General features: G+C 40.7%; 2 protein-coding genes and 1 non-coding gene across 3 annotated transcripts; all 3 read left to right on the plus strand.

Annotated features, from left to right (window-relative positions):
• The first annotated feature begins 892 nt into the window (after nucleotides 1-892).
• On the plus strand, nucleotides 893-11,077 carry pprc1 (PPARG related coactivator 1). Its single transcript, XM_030156632.1, is given in 22 exon segments — nucleotides 893-1,138; nucleotides 2,989-3,084; nucleotides 3,215-3,364; nucleotides 4,026-4,106; nucleotides 4,202-5,989; nucleotides 6,053-6,227; nucleotides 6,354-6,407; nucleotides 7,568-7,628; nucleotides 7,926-7,993; nucleotides 8,755-8,766; nucleotides 8,769-8,861; nucleotides 8,864-9,021; nucleotides 9,023-9,062; nucleotides 9,065-9,438; nucleotides 9,441-9,466; nucleotides 9,556-9,682; nucleotides 9,684-9,760; nucleotides 9,869-9,944; nucleotides 10,032-10,050; nucleotides 10,053-10,152; nucleotides 10,404-10,555; nucleotides 10,732-11,077. Coding segments are annotated over 22 exon segments (3,972 nt in total). The 5' UTR covers nucleotides 893-994; the 3' UTR covers nucleotides 10,833-11,077.
• LOC115434801 (small nucleolar RNA SNORA50) lies at nucleotides 10,183-10,322 on the plus strand. The gene has a single exon (XR_003937599.1). It is a non-coding gene; the product is annotated as a small nucleolar RNA SNORA50 (small nucleolar RNA).
• A 2,119-nt stretch (nucleotides 11,078-13,196) lies between the features above and the next one.
• Nucleotides 13,197-27,327, plus strand: oga (O-GlcNAcase). Its single transcript, XM_030155606.1, is given in 24 exon segments — nucleotides 13,197-13,729; nucleotides 14,355-14,406; nucleotides 14,503-14,600; nucleotides 14,877-14,900; nucleotides 14,903-15,007; nucleotides 15,137-15,216; nucleotides 15,218-15,306; nucleotides 15,411-15,448; nucleotides 15,451-15,507; nucleotides 15,594-15,769; nucleotides 15,771-15,882; nucleotides 16,044-16,202; nucleotides 16,337-16,527; nucleotides 17,141-17,419; nucleotides 17,525-17,574; nucleotides 17,576-17,726; nucleotides 17,972-18,146; nucleotides 19,682-19,735; nucleotides 21,213-21,298; nucleotides 22,408-22,512; nucleotides 22,916-23,007; nucleotides 23,086-23,278; nucleotides 23,362-23,521; nucleotides 24,636-27,327. Coding segments are annotated over 24 exon segments (2,829 nt in total). The 5' UTR covers nucleotides 13,197-13,563; the 3' UTR covers nucleotides 24,773-27,327.
• Nucleotides 27,328-27,381: the final 54 nt, after the last annotated feature.

Consider the following 27,381-nt stretch of genomic DNA (forward strand, 5'->3'; position numbering starts at 1 on the left):
ACCCTTTCATGTGTGAATTATGAGAATCTTAGTCAATATTTTTTTTGAGTGACTTTATTCCTCTTTAAGCGTGAAAAAAAACAATGCAACTGAATTTTTTATGAACCTATTTTTCATGGAGTTATAAAAATGTCCACTCAGCTGGATACCATGCATTTAATTTTTGAAGCAAAGAAACATTTATTTAAAGCCCATCATTAGAAAGTGATATACTGTATGAAAACTATGAAATAAAAACATTTTTAATGCCGCTAATTCCATTTTCTCACATTTTAGCGTACTCTAATACTAGCTGTTACTCACTTCATGGAGAAAAAAAAAAAAAAAAACTTTTTGTTTAAGAAAACTGTCAGAGTCTAATAACAATTAGCAACTGACTTACACTAAAATGTGTTAGTGCAGATCAGGTTAATCAAGAACAGCAAAATTAGAGTAATGGTCTGAACTGCAGTGTTTGGGATGATACATAAGCACCCACTATATTGGCTGATATGGAACTAAAACAACAAAACCCATGAATATACAATAGAACAGCTGTCCACTGTAGTGACCACTGTGCATGAAAGGGTTAAAGTGCTTTACAAATAAAGTTGGATTGGATAAATATGCATGATCCCTATTAAATAAACCAATAAATAATACAAAAAAAAAAAAAAAAAACAGAACAGCTGTCCACTGTAGTGACCACTATGCATGAAAGGGTTAAATATAATTTGTGCTAACTTTTAGTATTTTTTAGTTTCTGTACCCGACTTTGTGAATTATTCTTTATTATTGGCTTTTGTTTTGTTTTTTTTCTGTAGTATAAATAATGTTGTATGGTAGTTGGATGGAATGTACTTTGTGGGCACTTTGGCAACTTGCGCCTTTAACGCAGACAACTCCAAAAAACTACAAAGAAACGTGATCACGTATCCCCGACCCCATCGTCACTTTGCGTCATTTTGCCGGGAATGTGGGACCACGTGTCTCTACCGGCTCGCTCGTCCCTCCAATGCGCGATTCATTACTTTTCATTCCGAAACGAGTCGGTGCAGGGAGTTGCTGTTCTCGCAAGATGGCGGTGCGGTGGGGAGCAAGCGAGGGCACTTTAACTGCGTGCAATATGGATTTTTTAACTTTGGATACACTAGATGAGGTAAGGAACTGATTATGTCCTTCATTTCCTGCTGGTTAATCCAACTGTTGAGTATTTATGTGAGTGTTTTAACAGCTGATCAGCGTGTGTTGTGTGTACTAGGGCTCCACTGCGCATGGAAAAGTGACACGTGGATGCAACCATAGTATCACTAAACTTATTTTAAACACTAGTTATCCTGTCAGAGTTATTACACCCAGTTAAATAGTATCTTATGTGTGTAATATTTACTGTATTTGCTTTATTGTTCCTCAGTCAGTGTGTATTAGCTGTGAGTAAACAGCTAGCTTGGGGTTCATTGTAGCTTCACCGGCCGGCTAGTGAGCCATGCAGTTTCCTCCTCTAAACTAAACTATCTTTTCATCAAATGAGGTGACAGCCTTGTATTTCTTGTGTAGTTGATCTATTGTGTGCAGCACTGGAGCAATAAATATATAACTTTTACTTTCTAAGCTCCTTTCAGGGAGTTAATGTGTCAAAGTACTTTGTGTACTGGTCATGTACTGATTCATACACACGTGGTAACACGCGCAGCAAATATGCTAGTTGCTAACTTTGGGATCATAGTCGTATAAATGTATTCCTTGTGCACATGCTCTGAGATTTACAGGCTGTTGTTCCGTAGTAATAAGCTATGATTTAGTGTTTTGTGCTGTAGGCTTTGTGCCAACACGTTGCAGTGTGTGTCATTATTTCAGTTTATCTGCATTGAGAATACTGCTTTTATACAACCACCATGTACAGGCTTACCTGTTAAAAATTTCTGTTGGGGTTTGATTGTGATATTGCTGCAGCAACTCAGATTTTCATTCAAAACCTGTATGTACATTCACATGTGGTTCAGTCATGGTGAATCACATGTTGGCTTCCGCACATGCGCAGAAGAGGCTTTATAGTTAATCCATTCCGTTTGTTTTTACTACATCTTAATGCGAGTTATTCATATCATTACATGTTGTTCTACCTCTAAAGTTTAAGTTTTAATATGTTTGTTTACTTTTGGTCTGTTACTGTTAACATTTAGTGAAAACTGGCCCTGCACTTGTTTGTTGTAGTGCAACACGTGGTCTGAGTGGGTCTCCTCCCTGTGGACAGGGTGAGGCTGGGAGCAGACATGTCTGCCCACTGTCTGTGCATGTGTGGACAGAAACACGTGGGTCACTGTACAAGAACCTGTTTCTGGATGAAAGTACATAATGTTATCAGCTGTGTTTCCATTAAAGAATGACCTTTATGCTGTAGTTTTGTTATTTTAAACTGAGGGAAGCCCTTTTTTTTTACTACTTGAACTTTACACTTGTATAATAAAGTTGGTTTTTACAATTCAACATTGTCCATTCAACTTTGCCATTGTAGATTGAAACGGACATCTGTAATATAGATATGAATAACTCATTAGATTTCTAGGATTCATTTTATATCAGTTGAAGTGCTATATATCTAATTAGCACTTCCATCATTTTATTTGTTAATTATAAAAGTGCTCCTGGTATTTTGTTTTTCCTCCTCCTCTTAAGCTGGAAAGTGAAGCTCGTGGCCTCTCTTGGCCTCCAGCGTTTCCTTTTCTGACTCTAATTTTCACATGTCTGGCTTTAGCTCAAGCGTCCCCTCTAACCACAAAACAAATACTCTTGATTACATTTCAGACTAATCTTGACTTGAATCTTTAATGAAATTTAAATGTATTCCACTTTGCATGACTACCACGTATTGTGGCATATAATTGCGTAGTTCATTGCAATTCCACTATGATGTTCCTCAGTGTTAGGCACTAAGTTTTGTTACTTCACTTAAAAATAGTATCTTAGTTGTTTATTCCTCATAATGTAACTGGTTTTCTCCTCTTTTAGGCTGCTGGACTGAACTCTGGAGACACTCTGGAGGCCCTTCAAAGCTCCTTAGACCCTTCTATCCTTTCTTTCTTTGAGGACACAGCAACAATAGAGGCAAGATTATATTCACATGCTGAAACATACAGTAACCAAAGGGACATCTGTAAGGTGTATGCACTGCCCTGGTGTTTGTTTACACTCCTTATGTTGCATAGTGTGACCTAATTCTCGTGGGCTTATTTAGACTAAAGGGTTGGATGAGGAGAGCGAGGCCACGCTGCTGACTGCCCTGACAGAGATCCTCGACAATGTGGATGATGAGAACCTGTCTCCGTTTGACACACTGCCTGACTCAGACCTGCTGTCAGGTCAGAAGGGCAGGGAACACTCTCCGGTTAGTACCCAGCTGTTGTATATAACTCTGAGTGATGTACCAGTCTGCCTCATAAGTTTGTGGCAAAGGGGGAAGGAAGGAAACCTGCCAACCAGATTTATCCTAGTTTTTAAAGAAGTGGATTTTTAAAGTTTGCTGTATAGTTTATATTTGGAAAGGGCTGATGATCCATTCATCAACTGATATAACCACCCACTAAAAGATTCAGCACTGTTGGATATGTACTATTTTTGATGTAATCAGAAATTAAGACAGCATTGAACTGAGTATTCTTGTCTAAGTAATGATTCCTTAAATAAATCAGTCAGATAAATCTGACGCTGTGCCTAAAACTAGCTAACAAAATATTAGCGCACTTTATTTTCTCAGCAATTTGCCTTCAAATTCATTACAGTTCAGACTCATGGTGCGTCTTATTACTCAGTATTGGATCCTAACTGCCAGAACCTATAGTTTGAAAACTTATCAGCACCAAAGCCAACTAGTCCCATCCCTATTATTTAGTCTTTATTTTCAGTTAAAGATAATGTATTTTTCTGCAAGTTGTAGTTTTTATGAACTATGTATCCAGGTCATCAGGGTTATTTTAAATGTTTATAAAATATTTCAAGAAGTCAAAATTTTAATGTTGTCATGCCTTTTTCTACCTTTGACTTTGTAGCTCAGGCGATTGCTGTGTATGTCCAGATCCCCTCCAGAAAAAGATGCACTATGTAGTGCAAGACCCTTATTAGCCGGAAAGGTAGTTTTCCACGTTCCTAATCAGCATACATAAATGTGTTCTTTAGACATAATTTCAGAATTTGACTGGATGTTTCTGGTCCCGTTTGTTGCCAGAGCCTCCCCAGGATCCACCTAGACTCCCAGCAGAGGAGTGATGGAGAGGAGGAAGAGGACAGCTCCCTCACTCTTAGCCCAGGTCGACTTGATTCACCTCCTGACAATGAGCTGCTAGACTGGGAAGGTCTTCCCATCACCTTTGAGCAGGAGGGTGAAGATGATGTTTCAGTGAGTCTGGGGGAATTGGTCAGGCATATGCACCCGTACTGCATGGCCATTTGTGTGGAGAATGACAAGGGAGAACAGATGCTGCCTGAAGGAGGCATTTTACTTGAAGTTGTAGATCAGGGGGAAAATGGAGAGCCCATTCTGGCCATTCCAGACATGAATCTTCCAATCTCTTTGCAACAGCCCTCAGAAAATGAGCAGAAATGTTCAGATGTAGCAGAAGAAGTGTTCTCTGACAGTTCAGAGCATATAGTAGTTGATGATGAAGATGTAACTGTTAGTGAAGCCCCAGTGAAAGTTGCAGCAGCTGCGACACCACGCCTATGTTTAGATGTGAAAGATGAAATGTCTGTAAAGACACACAAGGAAGAAATTAAAGAGAAAAGCCCCTGCAGAAGAAAAAAGAAAAAGGATAAGAAAAAGAAAAATCTCCAGCATGAAGTTGTGGAAGGAAGGGTCCTTCGAAGTGCCTCAGTAAAGAAGGCACCACAGGAACTGTTGAAAAAGGCTGAAAAAAGATCACACAATAAGAAGCAAAATAACATCTCAGTGACCCCTGCTGCTACAACAACTCCTACTTCATCTACAAAACCTAAGAAACTAAATGTAAACCAAACTGAAACCCAGCCGGAAACCACCACTACAGCAATATCGTCTGCCACATCTGCACCGTCAAGTCAGGACAAAGTTCTGTTGAATGCAAGCGTTGCGATATCTCAGTCTAGTTCTCCTCCAGTGTTGAGTTCTCTAAACCCTGATGAGCTGAATCAGTCGATCCCAGAGGTTGAGAAGCTGGAGGACTCCTCAGCAGCTCCCTCTGCTGTCCTGTCAGCAACACAGGCAGACCACATGTCTTCAGATGGCTCGGCAGCTGCTCCTAGCCCCGCCTCAGCTGTTAGTGATCCCACTCCCCCTCCAGCGCCTGCAGTCCCAGAACCTAAACCCAAGTCCCTCAGTCTGGCAGAGTACAGACGCCTCCGACAGCAGAAAAAGCCTGCGCCAGTGGAAAAACAGGAGAACTACAGCACCAAGTGGCCCAGCCTTCCAGAGCTCCCGAAAGAGCTCACCCCTATTCCCTGCTTGCCTGACCCCAGCCCCAGGGACCCTCGCCGACCCCAACACCAGTCAGCAAAGAAGGAAGTGGAAGAGGTGAAAGCTGCCTGGCAGCCCCGTGGGCCATGTGCTCCACCCACCCCTGAGGCGCTGTTGGTGCCACCAGCCTACATGGTCGCCTCATCCAACAAGGCTTCTTCTCCTAAACCCCAGCAAACACCAGAACCACAAACTGTGTCAACCCCTAAGCCTTCTCAGTCCCAGAATCCTGCTGCAGTTTCTAGTTCAGTGGAGAAACTACCAACAGAATGTGCCACTGTTCAACCTGTATTGCCTTCTGTGCCTCAAAGCTCCAGTTCGCCATCTGCTTTGAAACCCTCTCAGCCTGTGCAACATTCAAAGGAGAGGAGTCCTGCACCTTTAGGAGACGAGGACGGAGTCACTAATGGTCCAGACAATCAGCCTGTATCCTCAAAGTCTGTAAAGCTGCACTATGCTGAAACCACTACAGATGCAATGAAACACGATGCCCTGCTGCTGCTGTGTCAGCTCCCAGTGCCCCCCTGAAGACCACTACTATCCCAAATGTGCCTGAGGTCACCGGTTCTGCCTCATTAAATTCACTGAGCATATCTGCAGAAGCCCTCTAAATCTGCTGACTCCAGAAGCCTACCCAGCTCTTCTCCTGGTTCTCCTCTCCCGGAGACCCAGAGTCTACAGGCCGAGCCTACCCCAACAGCTAAACCCACCAGAGCAAAGAGTCCCACACAGGAGCTGATTGAGGCCTTCACCAGTGAAATAGGTAAGGGTTGTTTTTGTGCCCAAACTAAAACAATAGGCTAAAAAATTTTCAATATCCCGGGCTCAAAGGAGATTGGTTGATTTTCAGTGTGTTTGTTCTAATATATCATGTGACTTAATCTTCTAGGAATTGAAGCTGCTGATCTTACCAGTTTGCTGGAGCAGTTTGAGGAAACCCAAGGTGAGTAGTAGGTTTTAATTTGATCTTTCACCTCTCCTTCTGTTTTTTTTTTTTTCTTTCTTATGCATGGTCTGTTACTGTATCAAGGGAATACTTCCTGCTTTACAGGACTTCCCAGTGCATTAATGTAATTCCAACTATAAAGCTGGAGTGTGGTGCCCAGTATCTTAGTGGGTCCCATGCAGGTGTAATGGGGTAGCCAATATGGCATTGTATATTATGTAACAGAAGAAATGTGTGCAGCAGATATTTGGCAATATCATTACTTCCATGAGAGCTGTCCCTCAGTATCTGTGCTATATGAAGGATAGGCTTTGTAGCAAATGTGTACATCATAAGATATGAGAGCACCTTTAATTTGTCATGTGTCTATGGAATACTAACAGGCTATAAGTGGTCAGAGTATCAGTTTCCTGATTTTTCTGTCTTTGGTCAGTGGGTGGAAGGACACTTCATTTGATAAAAAGTACCCAGTTAAGAGCTTTATTTGTCACAATTTACACTTAGTTTGTTCACATGCTCAGGAAAGGGTCATCTGTCATGTCACACGATTATCGACTTCAGTCTTGGACCAACAGATGCAAACAGCAGGGCTGCCATTGAGTTTATAGTCCAGTAGAAGTGACCTATGAAATGGATGTTATCAGGACGTTCTAAAAACTAGACGCTTATCTGACTGCCATGGTGACATGTGCTTAACAGTTGTGGTTAAAAGGACAGAAATGAGTGGTTTTTAGTTTAGGTTTTCCCTGACACATTCCACTTTAAGAGATGGTTCTGCGGGGGGCAGAGGAGCTGCTTTGTGCTCTTGTCTGCTCAGCTGCTGGAATTTTGCCCTGTCCGCAAATCCATTTAACTCTCGCCCTGCTGTCTTTGTTTGGGCGGATGTACAAGCTCCAGCCCTAAATTGGCTGGACACTGCCATCACTCACATCAGCTGTTCTTGTTATTGAATCTTTACATTGTGAGCAACTCATGGTGGCTCACATATATTGTTAATGTCTCTCATGGAAAATACACTGTATCTCCAAAGAAATGACACATTATACATGGAAATAAGACCCAACCTGCTGCAGCATTCTCTTCACCTTGTTTCAACCTTTCAGGTTTTCTAACATATTTTTCGTGTTCACTCATTTCCCTCTTCCTTCTCTCTTCAGCCAAAGAGGAGCATTGTGTACCGGAGGTCTCTGGTAGAGCAGCAGCTGTAGGAAACTCTAGGTGAGTTACCCTACAGCCCTAAAGCTGCTCAGTGTGACTGACGGAGTTAACGGTTTCTCTGAAAACTCCTTACCGAGTGAAACCTGTTTACGTAATGTGTGAGTGTGTCTGAAAGTGGCATAGTCCACATTTTGCCAAGACCTACCGCAAACCCTGCTGTTATCCCATACAGCTAAGGGTCATCTGCAGTTTGACTTTGTAGATGTTGTTTGGTGTGGACTTTGTTCTATCTATTCTTATCTAGACTCAGACTAAGTTGTACATGTAATATTCTAAGATGCTGTGCTTACTTTACAGCAATGAGTTGGCTCCAGAAAAAACGGTTGTGGAGCGTGTGAGAGCTAATGATCTCTCAAGCACTGCAGGTAATTCAGCATTTTAATCTTGTTGATGAGTATATTCAGTCAAATGGATAAGGAACTTTTTATTCACATATAATGTCTACTTTAAAAGTTCAGTGTGAAAGACTTGGAAATACGTATGTCTAATTGTTTTAATTTAAGTGTAAACGCCCACAGATTAAGAGTCATTGTGTTTGAGTTTCCTTAGAATTAGCTGTTTGATATTTACAGAGGGAGTGGGTCACATCTAGTCAACCATGTTTCTACATCAGCTCAAAACAGACTGGTCCTTTATTTCTGTTTTATAGTGGATGGCATCTGGAATTAATCCTGCCAACTATGACCTTTAGTATATGGTCCAGAGCCATAATAGCTAAACCAATAAGCCCAAAATGGACCACCAAACACTGGGTCTAACCAAAAGCCTTTTGTATTATTTAGCACCTATTTTAGGGAGGGGTGATGCAAGGGGTGTTTAGTTGGTTGTAGATGGAACCACAACATCTTACTCACTGAAGCGTTCAGTGGCACAGTCATCAGAAATATTGCACACCGTATTTGTACTGCTGTGTATATGCATGTACATAATATATACATATGTAACTTTGTATGTATACATATTTTATTTAATTTTGGCGTTATTTTAGATATATTTTTACCCTGCCGCCTTTTTATTGAAAGTACTAAATAGCTTTTATCAGTGAATATTTAATTTGAATAAATGTTTACATTGTCATCATCACCGACAGTTATAATTTCATTACACTGTCTTTCTTCTGCTTCAGCTCTGACCCCCCCAGCACTCCTCCCCATCAGATGTGGAAACCTCTGACCCCCGTGGCCTTGCTGGGGAAGAGCAAGGCTGCAGAAGCCTCTAAGTTGAACCCCTCCAAGGTATCCAGATTGAAGCACGGCCTCTACCCTTGGCTAAGACCCGCAGCAACCCACTCCTGCTGCCCCCACCGTAGACCCAGAAACTGGCCTGCTTGGACCATGACTATTGCCTCCCTAGCAAAACCACTTCCTCTGGAGAGCCAGGAAAGCGCTGGAATGGTCAAACAGCAGTCTTTCATAGTTATAAAGCCAATCAAGCAGCCACTGCAACCACTACACAGGAGGAAGCATCCTCCATCCAATCTACCCAAAACCTTACAGATATAGAGAGAACAGTCGTACCGCTCAGAGAGCCGTTGGATGAGAGCCCCATGGGAATTGAGAAAAGCTCTGTGCTGGAGACCCCTGATGCTTCTCCATCACGACAGGACACCGATACTGGTCTTGGAGAATGGAGTCCCAAACGAGGGCCTTTTGGGAGGTCCTATCGCCGCCGTGCAGCTTCTCGCACACCCAGCCCTGAATCCAACTCCAGAGAACGGAGTGGAGGCCAGTCAAGGAAAAGAAGATCCCGTCGATCTCCCAGCCCTATGTCCAGCGCCTCAGAGTCAGACTCCCATTCCTCTAGCTCTAGGTCTAGATCAGCTCTCCATCTAAGAAAAGGTAAAACTTTTTTCAAAGGGTCTCGTATTCATAAAAAAAACCCTGTATTTTAGAGGTTTTTAATTCCTCACTGTTTTTGTTTTTAACAGGTATCGCAGACGTCACTCTGGAAGCAGTTCCAGGTCCTCGTCTCGCTCCTCCTCTCCATCATCTCCCTCTGTATCCCGCTCCTCCTCCCAGAGGAGGAGGTACTCTTATTCTTCTTCCCGTTCTGGTTTCTTGGAGTCGCTCCAGATCTCGTTCTCAGTCTCCTCATAATCAAGCACAGTGGAGTAGAAACAGAAGGTTGCACAGGTACAGTATATTCATCCTGCTCATCTATCCTGATTCTCAATATGTAACTTTCACTTCTAGGTAAATGTTTTTACAGTTAGTCTAAAAGTGTCTGCTTGTTGTTTTCAGTTCATCTTGTAGGCCTGTCTATGGTCAGTGTGAAAAAATGACTGTTGACATGAAGAGACGCAAGGAAAAAGCCATTGTGAGTTGTTTTTTTTTGTGTATATTTCATAAGACTCTGCAAAATATTTTTTCATCATGAGTCATATAATCAACATTTTTCTCCCAGGAGGAGCGTCGTGTTGTTTACGTGGCCGAATTCGGAGTACAATGACCCAAAAGGAACTTAAAGAGCGTTTCTCTTTCTTTGGTGAGATAGAGGATTGCACCCTGCACTTTAGAGACCATGGGTAAGTGTATAATAATTAGTGTCAAACATAATGCACTGTCTTTGAACCTAGTTGGTCCTGTCCATGACCTCTTAGGCCAAGCTACAGTGCAAAAGCAAAACCAGGCTTGTTTATAACTGGGGCTTCCTGGCAGCACCCCCAGGTCGCCCTTTTAAAAGCAAGTCACAGTCTAAAAACAGAACACAGACCTGAATTGGACTGCTACTGAACTTGAAATGGATGCAGACTGATGTTTTGATAATCTGTCACAGGGACAACTACGGGTTTGTGACTTACTACAACACCAATGATGCTTTTGTGGCCATTGAGAATGGAAGCAAGCTGCGCAAATCTGATGAGCTGCCATTTGATCTCTGTTTTGGAGGAAGGAGACAGTTCTGCAAAACCACCTATGCTGACCTCGGTATGCATGTGTATTTAATCAAATGCCACTGAAGTACTCCAGGCTACACATTTTGGTGAAAAACTCGTCTTGCAAACATTGACTGTTTGAGTCTGTTTTCTGGGTTATTGAAGCATCTCCATCGTTATGTGATCACTTTTTAATTTTTTTTTTGGATCTCCACTTGTGTCTTCTAGATTCTAGTAGAGAGTACGATCCATTGCCTACAAGAGCCAAGTATGATGCACTAGACTTCGACACTTTATTGAAGCAGGCCCAGCAGAATCTGAAGAGGTAACAAGAGGCCCGCCGCCAGAGGCAGCAGAAACTTACCTCAGAGCTGACAGTTGGCTCCTCACCCGCAACACTGTCTTTACATTTAGTTGTTGCATTAGTTTTGTTTTTATTTTGCAAGCTAACACCTTCTATTGAAGTGAAGATTTGTAATGAAAGTAGGAAAAGAGGCAAAAAAATGGCATCAGTGATATACAGTAATTTTTTAAAAGTTTATTTAAATGTATTTTTAAATCTGAATTGTATGGAAAGAATCGCTTTTAAAATGGAAGAAAATATGTGGAATGGAACTCCTTTATTTATTGGGGGAGGAAATGTAATACATATAAATGTGCTACAACAATAAATAAAAATGAGAAACTGAAGTGTGTTTTGTTTGTTTTTTGCATTTTTCTTTATTATTGCTGCTTGGGTCAAGTTTTTGTCAGTGATAAACCAACACAGCAAGCACCTTTTTTGGATTCTTAAACCTTTGTGTATTAGAAATTATTATAGTAATTATACTGTACAAGGGTATCAGATCTATTCAGTAGTCTTCATAAGTGAATAAGTGAACATACAAAAAATGTGCTGTCTCCTATGTTATAGTATTTGTCATTTTAAGAGCCTATCTGTCCCTGCTTCACCTGTGCAACTGACCACTTAATGAGGCTGTACAGCTTCTTTATCCCTTATTCCCCTTGTTTGGTGTGTAGGCATTTTTTTTTTTTTTTTTTTTTACAGCTGAGTGACAAAGCATAATTGGTATTTAAAAATTGGATGCAGTAGTTTCAGGTACAAGAATTATCCCAGGACAGTCCACAAACAGCTAAACAGAACATATTTAACATCATTGCTAACACCTGTCTTCGTTTACAAGACGGGATGTGTTTCGAGGAAAAGGTAAGAAAAACTGAAAGTTTGAAATTGCTTTCATTGAGTCTTCTAAAACTTGCTGAACTGTAGTGATTGAGTCTGATCAGGATCTGTCTGCTTTTTATCTCTGACATTGGAGCAATATCCTGCCTATTTATATTCATTATTTAAGGCCAGTTAATCAAACTGGATTTCTCTGCTTACCCCAACTATATGAGATTTATTAGTGAAGGGGGTCTCAGAACCAGCTGATGACAGAGGATTCACTTATTGGATTTGTGCAACTTGAACTTGAGGGTGTATTACAGATCAATTTGAGATGTAAGTGATTCTTCTAAAATATTTATATACATTTGGAAAATAATGCAATATTGATCTTAGTTTTCTTATATACAGATAATTCTCAATGATCAGTTTGTGGGGGGGCTTAGGTGCTGTGGTGGCTTTTTGCAGTAAGTATCACAATATAGTTTTCTGTCTTCATGGTTTATTTTGTATACACTACCAGCTAAAGTAGAATATGTATTAGTGTTTTATTTTACTTAATTTCCTTAAGCATCTTGTTTGATGCTATCATTACAATTGTTTTGATTCCTGAAATGTTCCACTGCTTGATAGCTGTCTGCCATGTTCATAACCCACAAATACTGTCTGGTGTCTTCAACTTTCAATCAGTCAGCTCATGACCTGGAAAGAAATATTGATTTGACATTTATCATGCTACTTATTGCTAGTAACTGACATGTTTTGGCCATATTGCCCAGTTTTGTGATAATGATCAGAGACTGAAGGCTTGATTCTGTCTCGCAAGCTTTTTTTTTTTTTTTTTTAAGTGCTACTTTGGGTGTTTCATATGGACCTACATTATTGGGCATGCAGGATCTCAATGTGACCTTTGTCCCATCTAGTATTGAGATGATTAAGTAGACCTCAAACTTCTTTGGCATTAAGTGACATTTGATTGGACATGCCATGGTGATTTTCTAACAAAGCATCTATGTTGTGCAGAGAGCATAGCTGCACCTCCCCTCTGTTTGAAAGTAGTGTTGGAGCCCAGCTGCATTCCTAATATGGACTGGAATCTCAAGATATTCAAACACACTCGAGATATTCAACACAAAAGACCGAGCTAAGCGATTTTGAGCGCAATTACTTACTTATTCTAATGCCAGAAAACTCGAATAGTTTTCCATAAGGCTTTAGATAACTATGAATAACGTTTATCTTTATTTAGGCGCAGATAATTAAATTAGGAAACACTAAGTCAACGAATTTCACATCGGAACGCCATTAAACTACTTTACTGAAGTAAATGCCGTGGCTTGAATTAATAAATAATTTTGCATCAGTAGAATGATGTAAATGCCACACGAAGCCAGTACAACATTTATAACATTACCTGTGTGTTCAGGTTTGATGTAATATTCGTGCAAATGTCGTCTATCTCTTTTCATAGTGACATCTTGGTAGTGTTTTTGTCACTCCGATCTAGTTTTGACTGGTTTAATCTAGTCCCAGGAGCATGCGCACCTCGGTGTAAACAGGAAGAACCGACTGAAACCAGGTCATATCCACCATAAGAGAAGAATATGATCGGAGCAAAATTAACGCAAGTCTTATTTATCTTTACATAGTTGCCTACAAAGCAATGTCCTTTACTACCTGATATCAGTTTCAATAAGGACCAGGTGCGGCATTTCGTGAATTTTGATAGATTTGCTAATACCTTACGCTAGCCGTCGGTAGACAGACAGTGACGCGCTTTATCTCCCTTAGGTTTTGCTTGACGAATTTACCTGCCTTCGTAAAGTGTAAATCCATTTTTGTCCCTTTGAGTTCGCCGGAACTTGGTAATTTTACACAGAGGGAAATTGCCAAAAATGGTTCAAAAAGACAAGACGCTAGAGACGCCTCAAGTGGACGCTGAGCCGAGCCCCAGCCCAGTCTCCGGAGAGGCTTGTGCCGAGGCCCCCGGATCGGTGGAAGAGTCCGGTATTGGAGTCGAACCGACGGGCCACAGAAAATTTATTAGTGGAGTCGTGGAAGGTAATTGATCCTATATAATAAAATTTGACGTTTGTGACATATTGTGGTCTGCGTATTGCCATAAATTGGGCCAGAAAATACTGCAGCAGCCTTGCTCTGGAGTCTTGATAAAGCTACATAAAAGCTGCAAAAAACACATCAGTGAAAACTGCTGTTTAGTAATTAGTAATCGTTTGTGGATAATGTTAAACGAGCAAGATTATATTTTTAATGTAATCTCTCGATGTAATTAATCATAAAGCAGGTCTCAAATGAACATAGCCACATTTGTATAATTGGCTAGATTGCAAAAATAATCATGAACGAGTCTGAGTATCTTAAATGCCATCTTTTGATACATGGATTTAACTTGGTGGCTTGATGAGGGTATGATATATATATATATATATATATATATATATATATATATATATATATACACACACACATTTTGACTCGGTCCACTTCAAGAGATTTGGCCTCAAAAAATATAACTTTAAAGACAAGAATTTAAATAGCACTTTCCAGCTCATGCCCACACTTGAGGGCTCATTGCCAGCTGTCGCATTTAAGCAGCTCAGTATGCATAGATCACAGCACTGCAGATTGCACTGAAACCAATAAATATTGCTTGTCTATATTGCAGGTTTTTATGGGCGACCATGGACAATGGAACAGAGGAAAGAACTGTTTAGGAGGTACACTTAAAAATATAAGTTATTTGCACATGAAAGTTTATCACATGTTATTGCTAGAGGATACGAGTTGAATCTGTTCATAATTGTATTTCACAGGCAGCAGAAATGGGGACTGAATACATATTTATATGCACCCAAAGATGACTACAAACACAGAATGTTCTGGAGAGAGCTTTACTCAGTGGAAGAAGCAGGTGACTATTTTATGAATTCTGAATACATTTTGTGTTCACGTGTCTTACATCAAAGAAATTATGCCTGACAATTATGCTACGGTGCAGCTAATGATAATAATAATGTAAAGTGCTTTGGTGCCTTGAAAAGCGCTATGGAAATCTAATCTATTATTATTATTAGCTATTAATTGTCACACAAAAGTGACACAGGAGTAAAATTTAGAAGTCACAAGTAATGGTTTTAACACCATAAAAAATGTTTGTAATGATGGATTTTTTCCATCTACATCCTAGAGCAACTCATGACTCTAATTGGTGCTGCAAAGAGCACGGGGTAGAGTTCATCTATGCTATTTCCCCTGGACTGGATATCACCTTCTCTAATCAAAAAGAGGTTTCTGGCCCTCAAGAGAAAACTGGATCAGGTATGTAACTATTTTGTACCTCAGTACATGAGAGTAATGAATAAAAGCACATGTTGTATAGATCTGAAAGCGTATCATTCTGGAAACATTTTGTTAAATGTTCTTTCGCACCCAATTTTCTTCCCTTAGTTTCACACTTTGGCTGCAAGTCATTTGCCTTACTCTTTGATGATATTGACCACAACATGTGCCCCGCTGATAAAGAGGTGTTTCAGCTCATTTGCACACGCTCAGGTTTCCATCACCAATGAAATCTACCAGTACCTGGGGGAGCCTAAAACCTTCCTCTTCTGTCCCACAGGTAGCTAACTATCATGCTCCTGTATCATTTGCACATGTCACACTCATCAGTATGATCTGCTTATTTATTCATTATTTGTGTGGATTTATGTACCTTTAAATACGAGTACTGTGGAACCTTCTGCTACCCCAGTGTCTCTCAGTCCCCTACCTCCACACAGTAGGAGAAAAGCTCCTTCCTGGCATTGAAGTGCTGTGGACCAGGTGAGTTGACCCTTCTCTGTCAAAGAAATATGAAGAACAACCCAGAGTCAGAGAAAGATTTAAAACTATGTTTTATCTCTTGCAGGCCCCAAAGTAGTGTCTAAGGATATCACTGTGGAGTCTATTGAGGAAGTGTCTAAAATCCTCAGAAGAGCCCCTGTAATCTGGGACAACATTCACGCCAATGATTACGATCAGAAGAGGCTTTTCTTGGGTCCATACAAAGGTCGTTCCACAGAGCTCATTCCTAGACTGAAGGGGCGTCCTCACCAACCCTAATTGCGAGTTTGAGTCCAACTTTGTAGCTATTCACACTCTTGCAACCTGGTACAAGTCTAACATGAATGGTGTTCGCAAAGATGTCGTCATGAGTAAGTATGAGTCAAGTTTTCCTTTTTGTGTGTGATATTTATAAAAATACAATTAGATCATTTTACAGTCAGTTTGATTTAATCTTTTTATGTTTAATGTGGTATCAACTGGTGGGTAGATGCTGCTGTTTTTCTCACTTTCCTCTTTCGCCTTTTACCAGCGGATGGTGAGGACAGCACAGTATCCATCCAGATCAAGTTGGAGAACGAAGGCAGTGATGAAGAACTAGAGACTGACATGCTCTACAGCCCCCAGCTCGCCCTAAAACTGGCTCTCACAGAATGGCTCGGGGAATTTGGTGTGCCTCATCAATACAATAGTATGTTTTTTAATATGCTGTCTGTTATAGGCCTCTCCAAATGGAGGATTTTAGGTTGAAAAGCTCATAATATGTACATGGATAAGTAGTTTTAATTCCAAAGTGATTCATTGTTATTATATTTTGTCTTTCAGGCCGACAGGTGCCTCAGAGCGGTGCCAAAAGCACAGCTATCGATGTGTCATCCATGGCTGCTCCTTCACTCTGCTCGTCTACGACCGTCACAACTGTATTTCAGCAGCCAATCATGTCTCCTGCCATGCCTCCTCTCTGTCTGGATCCACTCTCACATCCTATGGCAAAAAGAACTCAGGAGGAAGAGGAGGTGAAATTTATTAATACTTCACAGATCATGCTATAGCTGTTGGTTTTCATGAGTTAGTACCACTACATGCTATGGATAAGTGTCTGTAGAATATGTTACAATCATACATTTGAAATGACTTGTTGAACCCTGTTGAAGGGTTTCTGATGCTCCTTCAAAAGTGTAAAATACAATCTTTCATTTTTGGTCTTTAACCCTAAATACAATTGACATATCTTAAAAATATAAGATATGTATTAAAAATGGGTAATTGGAAGAAGAAAATGCTCAAATTAGGAACTTGGGTCCAAAGGTATTAGAATTACTATGGAAGTAAAAAAAAAAAAAAAAACTATACATAAAGCCCATGTGAAAGGGAGCAGGAAGTTGCTGCCATCACCCAATGTTTTGTGTTCACATTGGGACCCTCACCATCACAAGTCTGTCCCCAGTGCAGTGGAATGCAAAACATGTCTTAAATTGCATCCATAAAGGTCCTAAGTTGTTTAATTTAATGATCCTGCATAAGCCAACATTAACAAAATTCTTTTACATGCTCCGTACATATATTTACAACCACTCATTTCAGTGTTCTATGACTCATCTGCTGATTTGTACATGCATTTTTACATAGTACCATGTGTTTTTCAGGTGGAGGTTGAAAAAAAAGGACTCTGATGAGGAGCCCATGGAGATGGTAGTTGAGAAGCAGGATGAACCGGAGCCAGAAGCAGAGGGCGACCCAGAGGGCAAGCATGTTGGTCCTGTCTTAGCTGACAAAATGGCGGAAGACTTGAAGCCCATGGATACAGACAAAGAGAGCCTGGCAGAGTCCAAGTCCCCTGAAGAGTCTATCCAGGAGGACTCTGGGAGTGATATCGCCCCCATGCAGACAGATGATCAGCTCAAACAGGTGCCGCCAACATTTGTGAGTGTTTTTCTTCTATATGAACATGCAAATGAAAGCAAAATAAGAATGAACCCTTGAAATTACTTTGTTGCTGGTTTATCTCCTTAGGATGTGTTTGTGCCTGGTCCCAATGAGAAGCCCCTGTTACAGCTGAACTCTCACACTTGAGGATTTGAGCTTGTTGGCAGAACTTTTCTACCTGCCTTATGAACATGGACCTAAAGCCATGCAGATGTTGAAGGAGTTCAACTGGTTAAGAGCCAACAGCAGTGTTGTCAGTGTGAACTGCAAGAGAAAGGAGGCTGAAAAGGTAGGTTAATTTTTGAAACACAATAATAAAATGTATTGGCTGATTTAGATGTTAACACATAGATGTATGTTGGAACAATGTAGTTCATTATTTACGTAGCTCTGGGTGCTTCAAAACAAAATGGTGGATGTGTACTACCAGTTCTGCCCATCGGGTGGTGTGGTTATGACATGAAAGCACTGTTTAACCATTGCAAAGTCCTTTCTCACTTTTTTTCTCATCTTTAATCAATGTTTGGCCTGCAGGTAGTGGAATGGCAGTCAAGGGCCGAAAAATTTGAGGACATGTGCTGCTCAGTCATCCACATGTTCACACGTCTGTCCAATTCAGCGAACAGAACCATCCTCTACGACCTCTACCCTTACATCTGGGACATCAAGAGCATAATTTCTATGGTCAAGTCTTTTGTCCAGTGGCTAGGTATGTATGAGTGGGTCCCGAAACCTCTTAATCTTTAGCAAGCAATAGCTTAGCTGTAGTGTGATCAAGTCTAAAGTAATTTATCCATTTATTCTAAAAGATATATTAGAATTCTTTATTCATAATAATTTGATTTTTTTTATTTTATTTTGACTTCAAAATAAATGACAAAATCTTTGGTTTTTGACTGCATGTATATTTACCTCTTAGTGTAGAGCAATGTAGTTCAGTGAGGCACATGAATAACTTCATCATATGCATCGTGCACAGTCTGCTTAACAGATGGTGGTGTTACAGATCATAATATGGCTCTCAAAGATCTTAGCCACCACCTGCGTTCAAGGACAAAATCTTAGCAGCCATTAATACCCTCAGTTTAACTGATGGCACTTAACTGTAGATAAGATTAGCACAAACCAGGCTAGAAGCAACACCTCTTAGTAGGTGTGATTCTTTTGATTGGTTTTTGTTTCACATGTTGATTGTTTTCTTTTTTCATCTGACTGAATGCCGCTTGCACTGCTAGCATCCTCCTTGTTTATTTCATATTAAGCTGCTCCATCTTGGTGATATCAAAACTGGGTCTCTGTGGCAAACGTCCCAGCAGGGTTATTGCTGCTTGCTGTGTATCCAGTAACATCACTGCTGCATTCCCACACAGACACACTTGCTTCCATCTCTCTGTCTGTGGGGATGGGCGCCAGGGGGAAGTCCCCACACCCCCTTCCTCCATGCCCTAGCGCGCACGCGAGCTTGGAGAGCAAGTTGACTGACTGACTGACTGTGGAAGGCCATTCTGGTGCATAAAGTACATCATGTCTGACCTAGTCTGTGATAGGTCATATAGTCATAAATGTCAACATTACAAATGTATTTCAAGAGGTTTGGTATGTCCTCACCAAGTAGACTCTGAAAAGAGGCTGTTAATGGGTTTAATCTCAATCTGTATCAGGGTGTACACAAAAATTTCTCTCTCCTCTCCCTCTCCCTTCTGTATCATCTATCTCCTTTCTCCTCATGCTTTCAGTCTGTCAGATAGTGCACCATGATACAGTTTGTATAATGCTCAGTTTCTGAAAACATCTCCATGTTTTGGGAATGTTTTTGAAATAATCTGAAGCACCAGCATGGCCTGTAGGTTACTCCCTGTAACCCAGTTTCATTCACAGGTTTCTGTCCTGTCCGGCTAAAGCTGAGGACTCTAGCCTACAGTACACAGCAGGCAGCACACCCACACTGGCAAAACCACACCCAAAATGAAAGCTACTGTCTTAATGCTATAGAAAAGACCATCTAGCAAAATGCAGAAAATTAGTATTTCTAGATGTCTTTGAATACTCTTCATAGTATCTGCAGGGTCATTAAGCACCTAACTGTTGAACTCTGCTGTTGCTGTTAGCAGGTTTTTACATCAGCCCCATCCTCTCCCCTAGTCTGAAGCTGTGCAGCCGGCACTTAGTCACCTCCCTGGTTATTGTACTGAGAATACTTACTAATAATTATTTTCTACTGTTTTCTCCCTTCACTATGTACAGATGGAAGAATCCAAAGTACAAGTTTCTACTGCTATTGGATCGACAGTGGCCGATGTATGCACAGTGCAGGCGTTGTCTCTTTTCTTTTGCTCTTGTTTGAAATTGGATTGTGTAATTGTTTTTAAGTAGTCTCTAAATGTAAAAGATTGATTTGGAGGAAAGGAAGCAGCCCTTTGGATGAAGTCACATTTTGCGCAGCGATTTAGCTTTAAACCTTAAGTCTTAACTCCCAAATTTCTCTCTTTGGCAGCTTCTCTCTAACTTGTTTTTTTGTTTCTGTCAGTAGGCTTATAGAAATGGCTCATACCAGCCCGATGCACCTACTCAAGGGAATTTACACTTGGCTTTAAAAATTTAACCATGGGACATGTTATTTACTCTGCTCAGGAATGTATCTACCTGTGTAGTTGTGATTGTTGCTTTTTGATTTGCATGTTTTCTGCATAACTGTGCCTGTGTTAAGACAGCGCAGTCTTGGATCAGGTGGGAACAGTCCACTAACAGATAATGCTGGTGTCAGTTTTGTTGTTTTTAATTTGGGTAAGTAAAGCGGGTTCAGAGTTCCTTCCCGTGGGTGCATCTGCATGCTGCGTTGTGTCAGCTCATCAGAGGAATTGTCGTAGTTGTCAGGGTGAGGTTGATATATAAAGCAGTGTTAGCTGTTTTACCCGCGTGCTGCATTTGTCTGGTCACATGACAGGGCTCCTCGTCAACTAGGTGTTGACGTTGGCAGCATCAGTACCACTGGATATAGCCACTAAAAGCTGTGCACTCTGTGGGTGCATTCCCATATGTATATGCTTTGGTCCTAAAGGGAAGATTACTTCTTTAACTGTGGATTTGAACCTGAAGTTTAGAGGTCCTTTAACAGTGAATGTCCATGTTACCCTTCATTTTGTCCTCTTGGATTAATGGCTCGTGCTCAGCCAGTCATGTGACAAGGCAGATTTAACAAATGTGACTTCACACGAGGTGCCAAGATCGGTGGGGTGACAGCAGCTGAAGCTTACATAGACAGTTAGTTCTGATGAAGTCCGTCAGTTCTGGAAGTGAAGATTCTTCTCACTCAGACCATGGGGTAGTTGAACTGCTTTTAATTCTTGATGTTTGGAGAACAAGTGTTCACTTATGGAAAGCACTGATTCCCTAAGATCTGAAAGCCACGATATGTAGTGGATTTTGACAGTGTTGTGTTTATATAGAAATGATTTGACAGATCATAGAAATAAATAATTTGCCTGTCTCTTTGTATCAGAATTTTTTTAACCTTGGACCTAATTAGTTGTCCAAATCTGTAAGCTTTAGTTGCTTGAGCCCCATTCCATCACAAAATATTTCTTTTTATATATAATTAATTATTGCTAATTGGGTCCTTTTTATGTTTTAATGATTAAGACAAAATAATTATTTTATTTGGATCATGCTATTAGATACAGATAACCCCCTTCCTCCCCATCTCCCCACTCCCTTCATCTGTGTCCGAGAGCCCGATCCTGTGGTAACAATGTCCGCTTGGCTCTGCTCCTAACAGGGTGTCGTAGTCAGTCCTCAGCACAATTCCTTAGAGGAGACCAAGAGCCCTGGGCCTTTAGGGGAGGTCTAGCAGGAGAGTTCCAGGTATCTAATGCACTGAATTCACAGCAATGAAATGGAAAAAAAAGAGTGTTATGAGTAAAGAAGAAAATGGTAAAATGTGCGCTGGTATGAAGGGGTTTGGTCTGTCAAAGGTGAGCTGATTGTAATGTTTTAGGCTTCATTGCATAGGGTTCCATCCCCTTCACTTGTTCTTCAAAGAGGTGCATGTCCTGAGCAGCTTCTTTTCTTTAATAACCATCATTCTGGGATATGTCAGATGGTGTGAGGGGAATGGGTGACCTGAAACCCAACCTGTTAAAAGAGGTCACAGCCTGTGTTTGGCATGACTTTTCTCTGATCAATTAATTTGAATTTCTTTCAGCAACTGCCCAAGGAGATGTTGCTTTTCCCTGACGCACGCAGCGCAAGCGAGCATGGCTAGGTTTTATTTTCATGACATCTCATTTCTTTGCAGGAAAGCACAGCGCACAAATTACCAAGCCAGCCCTTTTCAAGCGCAAGCGCACGCACAAGCATCGCAGCGCCTGCGAGAACGCAAGCATGTTTGCAATGGGAAAACTCCATGATCAAATACACCTGCTCGGCATACAGCAGTATCTCCAACCTCGGAGAAAGCAAGACTCACAGTGGCAACTGTTTGAATGACTCAGTCAGCTCATATTTAATTTGCCTCTTTGGTTTTTTTTTCCTGGAGTTCTCTCTGTCTCTGCGCAAGCATCATTATTTTTCTCAACAGGAGGGTCCTGCGCAGCGAAATATTGCGATGCCTTACAAAAGGGAAAGGAGCATCTCCTTCAGCCAGTAAAACCTTAGTCAGACCAAAATACCACCCTTGATTTATTGGATTTGAAAAGCAAATATGAAAGTGCTCTTTGTGCTATTTTCCTTTAGATAAAAATACAAACGTGTTTGCTGTTGTCCACTGTCAAATGAACAAGGAACCTTGAGTCAGTTTGTCTCACACTTGTAATTTTCTGAAACAGTCAAGCCAAAGCACTTTGCTCTGTTCTCTGGTTCCTTTTGATTTGGTAGTGGCACAGCTGCAGCAAATACACAGTGAGGCAGTCAGCCAAAGCCAACACACCCACCTACCTCAAAGAAACTGAACCTGTTTCTTTTGATACCCACAGAGGTTGTTGCCAATAGATGGGGCAAACGATCTTTTCTACCAGCCTCCACCTTCAATGCCAACGTCCAAAATCTATTCCATGCGGCCGTACTTTCCCAAAGATGAGGTGAGATGTGTCTTTTTTTATATTACGCTTCCTGTTTTATATAAGTCCAGCTGTAGTGAAGCACTAATCTTTCAATTATTTTATTATTATTTATCATGCTATAAAACATGCAGCAATTGTAGGGATGTTAGGCTAGTTGATGAAATTCCCGGTAGAACTGGCCTAGTTTGAATGCTTTGTACTAAATGTCCCATGATGGTATGCTCAGCTGCTCTGGGTGTCAGCACATGCACAGTATGCGCTTAATATAAAGACAACCTACAATTTTTCAAAATGCCATGAGGCTTCTTGGCCATTTTGGGACTTAACATTGGAGGTTTAGTTCCAGCTAATCACATCGGGCCAAATTCCTCTGTAGGAACTGATTCACTTCAATGGCAGATGTCTGTGTCTGTTTCTGCAGGCTGCTGTTTATAAAATCTGTAAGGAAATGTACTGTGAAGGAACGGAGGATGTTCCTTTTCCTGAAGAGGATCCTGACCTCATCGGCGACAGGTAAAGCAGCTTGTATTTGTAAATAGCCAACTGGACTATGGGTTTCAACATGTCTCATTAAACCTTATCTGCTCACAGGTTAGTAGGAGGTCTGCTGACTTTGAGTCCAGACTACGGATTTGTGTTAGAAGATGAGGAAGGCATCTGCGGGTATGCCCTTGGCACTGTGGATGTTAAGCCCTTCATCAAGAAATGCAAGCTGAACTGGATTCCCTTCATGCAAGAGAAATATCACAAACCTGACTGCCAGAAGGACCTCACTGAGGCTGAGGTAGGAGCTTAGGAAGTTTTTCCATTAAAATGTTTCTTATCGGTTTCACCTTCTTTGTTGTTAAACTATCTGTCCTTCTGTAGAAAATGATGTTAAGTTTCCACGAAGAAGAGGAGGGTCTTCCAGATTCGTTTCTATCCAACTTCCCCTCTCTCATCAAGGTTGACGTTCATGCCAAGGTCACTGACCCAAGTGTGGCCAAAAGCATGATGGGATGTCTGTTATCCTCCCTTAAAGCCAATGGTAGGTGCCTGTTACATTCAGTTGTTTACTGCTGAAGCTTATACATAAAGAGAAAATATGTGGTATATGTTTTGATTGCTTCTGTTAGTGATGTGGCAGAGGTGAATTTATAGTTTTTGGACAAAGCAGATTTGTGCCATTAGTAGAAAAACCGAGGGATGATGTGTAATTAATGAAGTTTTAAGATGGCGTGAATGTCAAATGATGTTTTTGCTGGGTATCGAGAATGCCAACAGTCCTGAATTTAAAGCAGCGTTACAGAATGTATTCATAGTTGTCTGAAATATGGTTTCACTTTAGTTGCGAGCAGTGAGAGTCATTGATCTCTGTAGAAATAATGTGAAATATTTCTGATCTAGCAAGAATAGTAACATTTTTTGTTGATTTGTGTACCTATATCAAATACTTTCAGTAAAGTCAATGTAAACAATACATTAGCCTGGCCAGCCATCCGTCTTTCTCGATGAGAAATCTGTGTGGAATCACGGGGCTCTAATCCAAATATGAAGTTGGGACCAACAGGCGCAAATAAACCAATCACACATAAGACGGATGAGATGCTTTTGTCAGAGAAATTTAAGAATACAGGGTGTAATCTGTAATTCAGTCCTTATTTTTGAATAAAGTAAACAACCGACAACATTTGTAAAGAGATTTGCAGACTTGGAACTTACTTTGACTTGCGACAAAAAGAAACACCTGCCCCCATGACTTGTGATTGGTTCGATATAGAATAGATTGTACATTTTTCACAGCGACTGGCCCAATTCCAGACTGTTTTGTCAGTATTGAATACACTGAGAAAACGGAATGGCTGGCCAGGCTAACAATACATTATTTTGACTATGAACATGAGTTCTGCCTGAGTCATATTAGGAAATTTTCATATTCAATGGTGGTGAAAACGCATGTTTCTTGTGCTTGTTTTGATAGAGACCCTGCATGACAGAAATTAATGTAAGCTTTAAAAATAATTAAATTAAATATTGAAATCTACCTAATAAGAGCACTTCAATCCAGTTTGTTACGAGTCAGGAAGCCTCAGAAAAAAGTGAGATTATATCAGCAACTGGACATTTTTTTAGTTCTGTCTGTTTTTGTCCTTCACTTCCAGGGTCCCACGGTGCTTTCTGTAAAGTTCGACAGACTGACAAGAGAATGTTGGACTTCTACAGTAAGCTCGGATGTTTTGAAGTGGCCAAAATGGAGGGCTTCCCCAAAGACGTCATCATTATGGGACGAAGTTTATGAGGAAACGTCCTGCAACAGTAACAGAGAAAGAGAGCGAGTCAACACGGCTTACATGATTGCTACGTTCATGAAGAAAAACTTCCATGATGATTTTGTAGTACATTACCATCTGGGCTAGCCCCGGGAAACCTGTTTTTAATCTTTGTGTACAGAAGCACAACGGCGCTCACACAGGTTTCCAGAGCTGTCCTTAGATGTTGTGGTTCTTTTGAAATAACCAGATCTGAAGCTATAAGGCCAAGCAGTGGTCTGTAGTCAACTGATGTGAGCCAACTTGGAAGACTGGCACTCCAGCATTGATTTCTGGGGTACCACTACTTATATATGTATAAATATACCTCCAGGAGGCAGGAAGTGACAACTCCATTATCGTTTTTCTGATTTAATCCAGCATCATTACCTGGATATTGTCCACATGACCCCTAATGCAAAGTGTTTGTATCAGAAGTGGAGGCAGAGCTGTGAAATGAGGACAAGCTCTGTCTCAGGTAGTGTGTTACTACCCTCGCGTCCTGCTTTCCCAGCTTTGATACAGAGAAATAATACAGCTGGAGACAGAAATAGGACATCTTTATACAAAATGGGAGGTGCAGGGTAAGATTTTGCCTTTCACTACCACATCATGGTATTTCAAAAAGCTCCACAATAGGCTTGGAGAAAGAGGCCTTTTAAATGGGGTCTGACTCAAATATAAAGCCACGAGAAATGTTGAGTCTGTGCACAAAAGGATGGGAAATTGCAGCTTTTGGAATATGTTAAACCTCCAATAGTACCGTTGGATCGTCACAGGCCGGCAAATGAAAAGTATTTGTTCAGATGTTTCAAGACCTAAATATGTCCTCTGAATTTCTGCTTGAGTGGAAGACAGTAGGAGTCCGGCAGAAAAGCGTCCATGAGTTTACAAACATAGCTCTCAGACTGTCTCTACTCAGCACTTTGCTTTGGCCATTTCCATTTTTTTTTTTTTTTTTTTTTTTTTTTGGTAATTCAGCATTTTTGCTTTCCCCTCCCTTTCAGTTATTGCCTTTTGGTTCTTTGCCTTTGAATTTTAGGTTTCTACGCTGCAAGGGCCCTGGTGTCTTCTGCGTAAATGCTTTCCTACATGTATCTGTTCAGTAGATCTAGAGGAGGGAGATTTTGGACATAAGCCTTGTTGTTGCACAATTCAGAGATGTAGCTTACTTTTCCAATGAAATAGGTAGTCACATGTCTTAGCTTTGGCCTAATAAACTCCAAACTCCAGCACAGAAATCCTTCAGGAAGTAAAGTTTGACCATCCAGCAGTTTAAGTTATGCAAAATGCTTCATTTACTAAAGGTTTTGGAAAATGTTAGTTTTGTTCATAAAGTTGTTTTTAAAGTCTAAGCAGTAAAAATGTTAATCTTTGTTCTTGAAAGGGACAGTAATTCTAATGTCCAAGCTCTTTATTAGACAAATGCAGAATTTTTTGGCAACATTTCCCATTGGAAATAGTCCCAAAAATAGGAATCAAAGAGATGTGGAAGCATAACCCTCCCACTGTCCCAAAGCTGCTGAGTCCTTAAACAGTACTTGACTGTAAAGCAGCAGGCAATACGAGCTCCACTCTGTCCAATAGACTGCGGTTTGTGTTGTCGGGTAGATTTCAGCACTCGGTGGTAATTAATCAGTTTACGTCAGTCATGTTGCACCCCTTCCTGCATTATTTTCATCATTGCATACTCTCAAATGAATGTTTTCTCAGTTGAGCTGTAACAAGCGCACTTAGGATCGCCAAGGTTATTAAACCCTGTCACCAAATGTCACCGAAGTGGCACTGACTCCCACACGAGCGCACTGTGGGTGTGGAACAGAAATTCCTAGGCCTTTTCCTATCTGTCTGTTGAATGTTTTATATTGACGTATTTGTTTTTGGTAATCTATATAGATAACAAAAAAGCACTTTGATTATAGATAGGAGTGTTCTGTTGGTTATATGAGGATCATCAGTTGCTCTTCAGTAGCTGCCTGCCAATGTGATATTTTGTGTACATTCATGGTGTGCATGAGGTGTATTGGATTTGCTGTGGCAGTCATTAGAATAACCTCATCTTATGCTGCATAGAGGAAGAAGCATGCCACTCGCCTCTTTGGGCATCTTACTGTAGTAGAGAGACAGTTTGTAAATACTGTCAATCATAAAGTGTTATTATTTTTATACCTTTATTAAAATGTCAGCAAGCATTCTGTTTTCTTTCAGCAAAGTAAAATGCTGGCCTTGTTACAACACCCTGTCCTGTACAGCCGCCCTACCTGGCTGTGTCTCAGCGAGGTGTGAAATTTACTAACCTGCTGACCATTTTGACAGCAGAGTTTTCACACTCAACTTAAATGGTTCATTTTTCAGTTTGTTAATGCTTGTGCTTTCTCCTCTGCTAACCAGGGTTTGATAGAAATGGGCTACAAGAAAGGGCTCAGTTGTACATTTTGATTATTGAGTTTGGGGTTTTGGGGAGGGATGGGAATATTATGAAACAATTTACCAATGTAAAATTTGTATGTAAGATAAAGATTAAAACCCAATAAACCATAATAAATTAATTTGCTGCTTTGTGTCATTTGTGTTGTGACGTATACTTTAAAGCAGGCTA

This window comes from Sphaeramia orbicularis, chromosome 15 (assembly GCF_902148855.1).
Source record: "Sphaeramia orbicularis chromosome 15, fSphaOr1.1, whole genome shotgun sequence".
Classification (NCBI taxonomy): Eukaryota; Metazoa; Chordata; class Actinopteri; order Kurtiformes; family Apogonidae; genus Sphaeramia; species Sphaeramia orbicularis.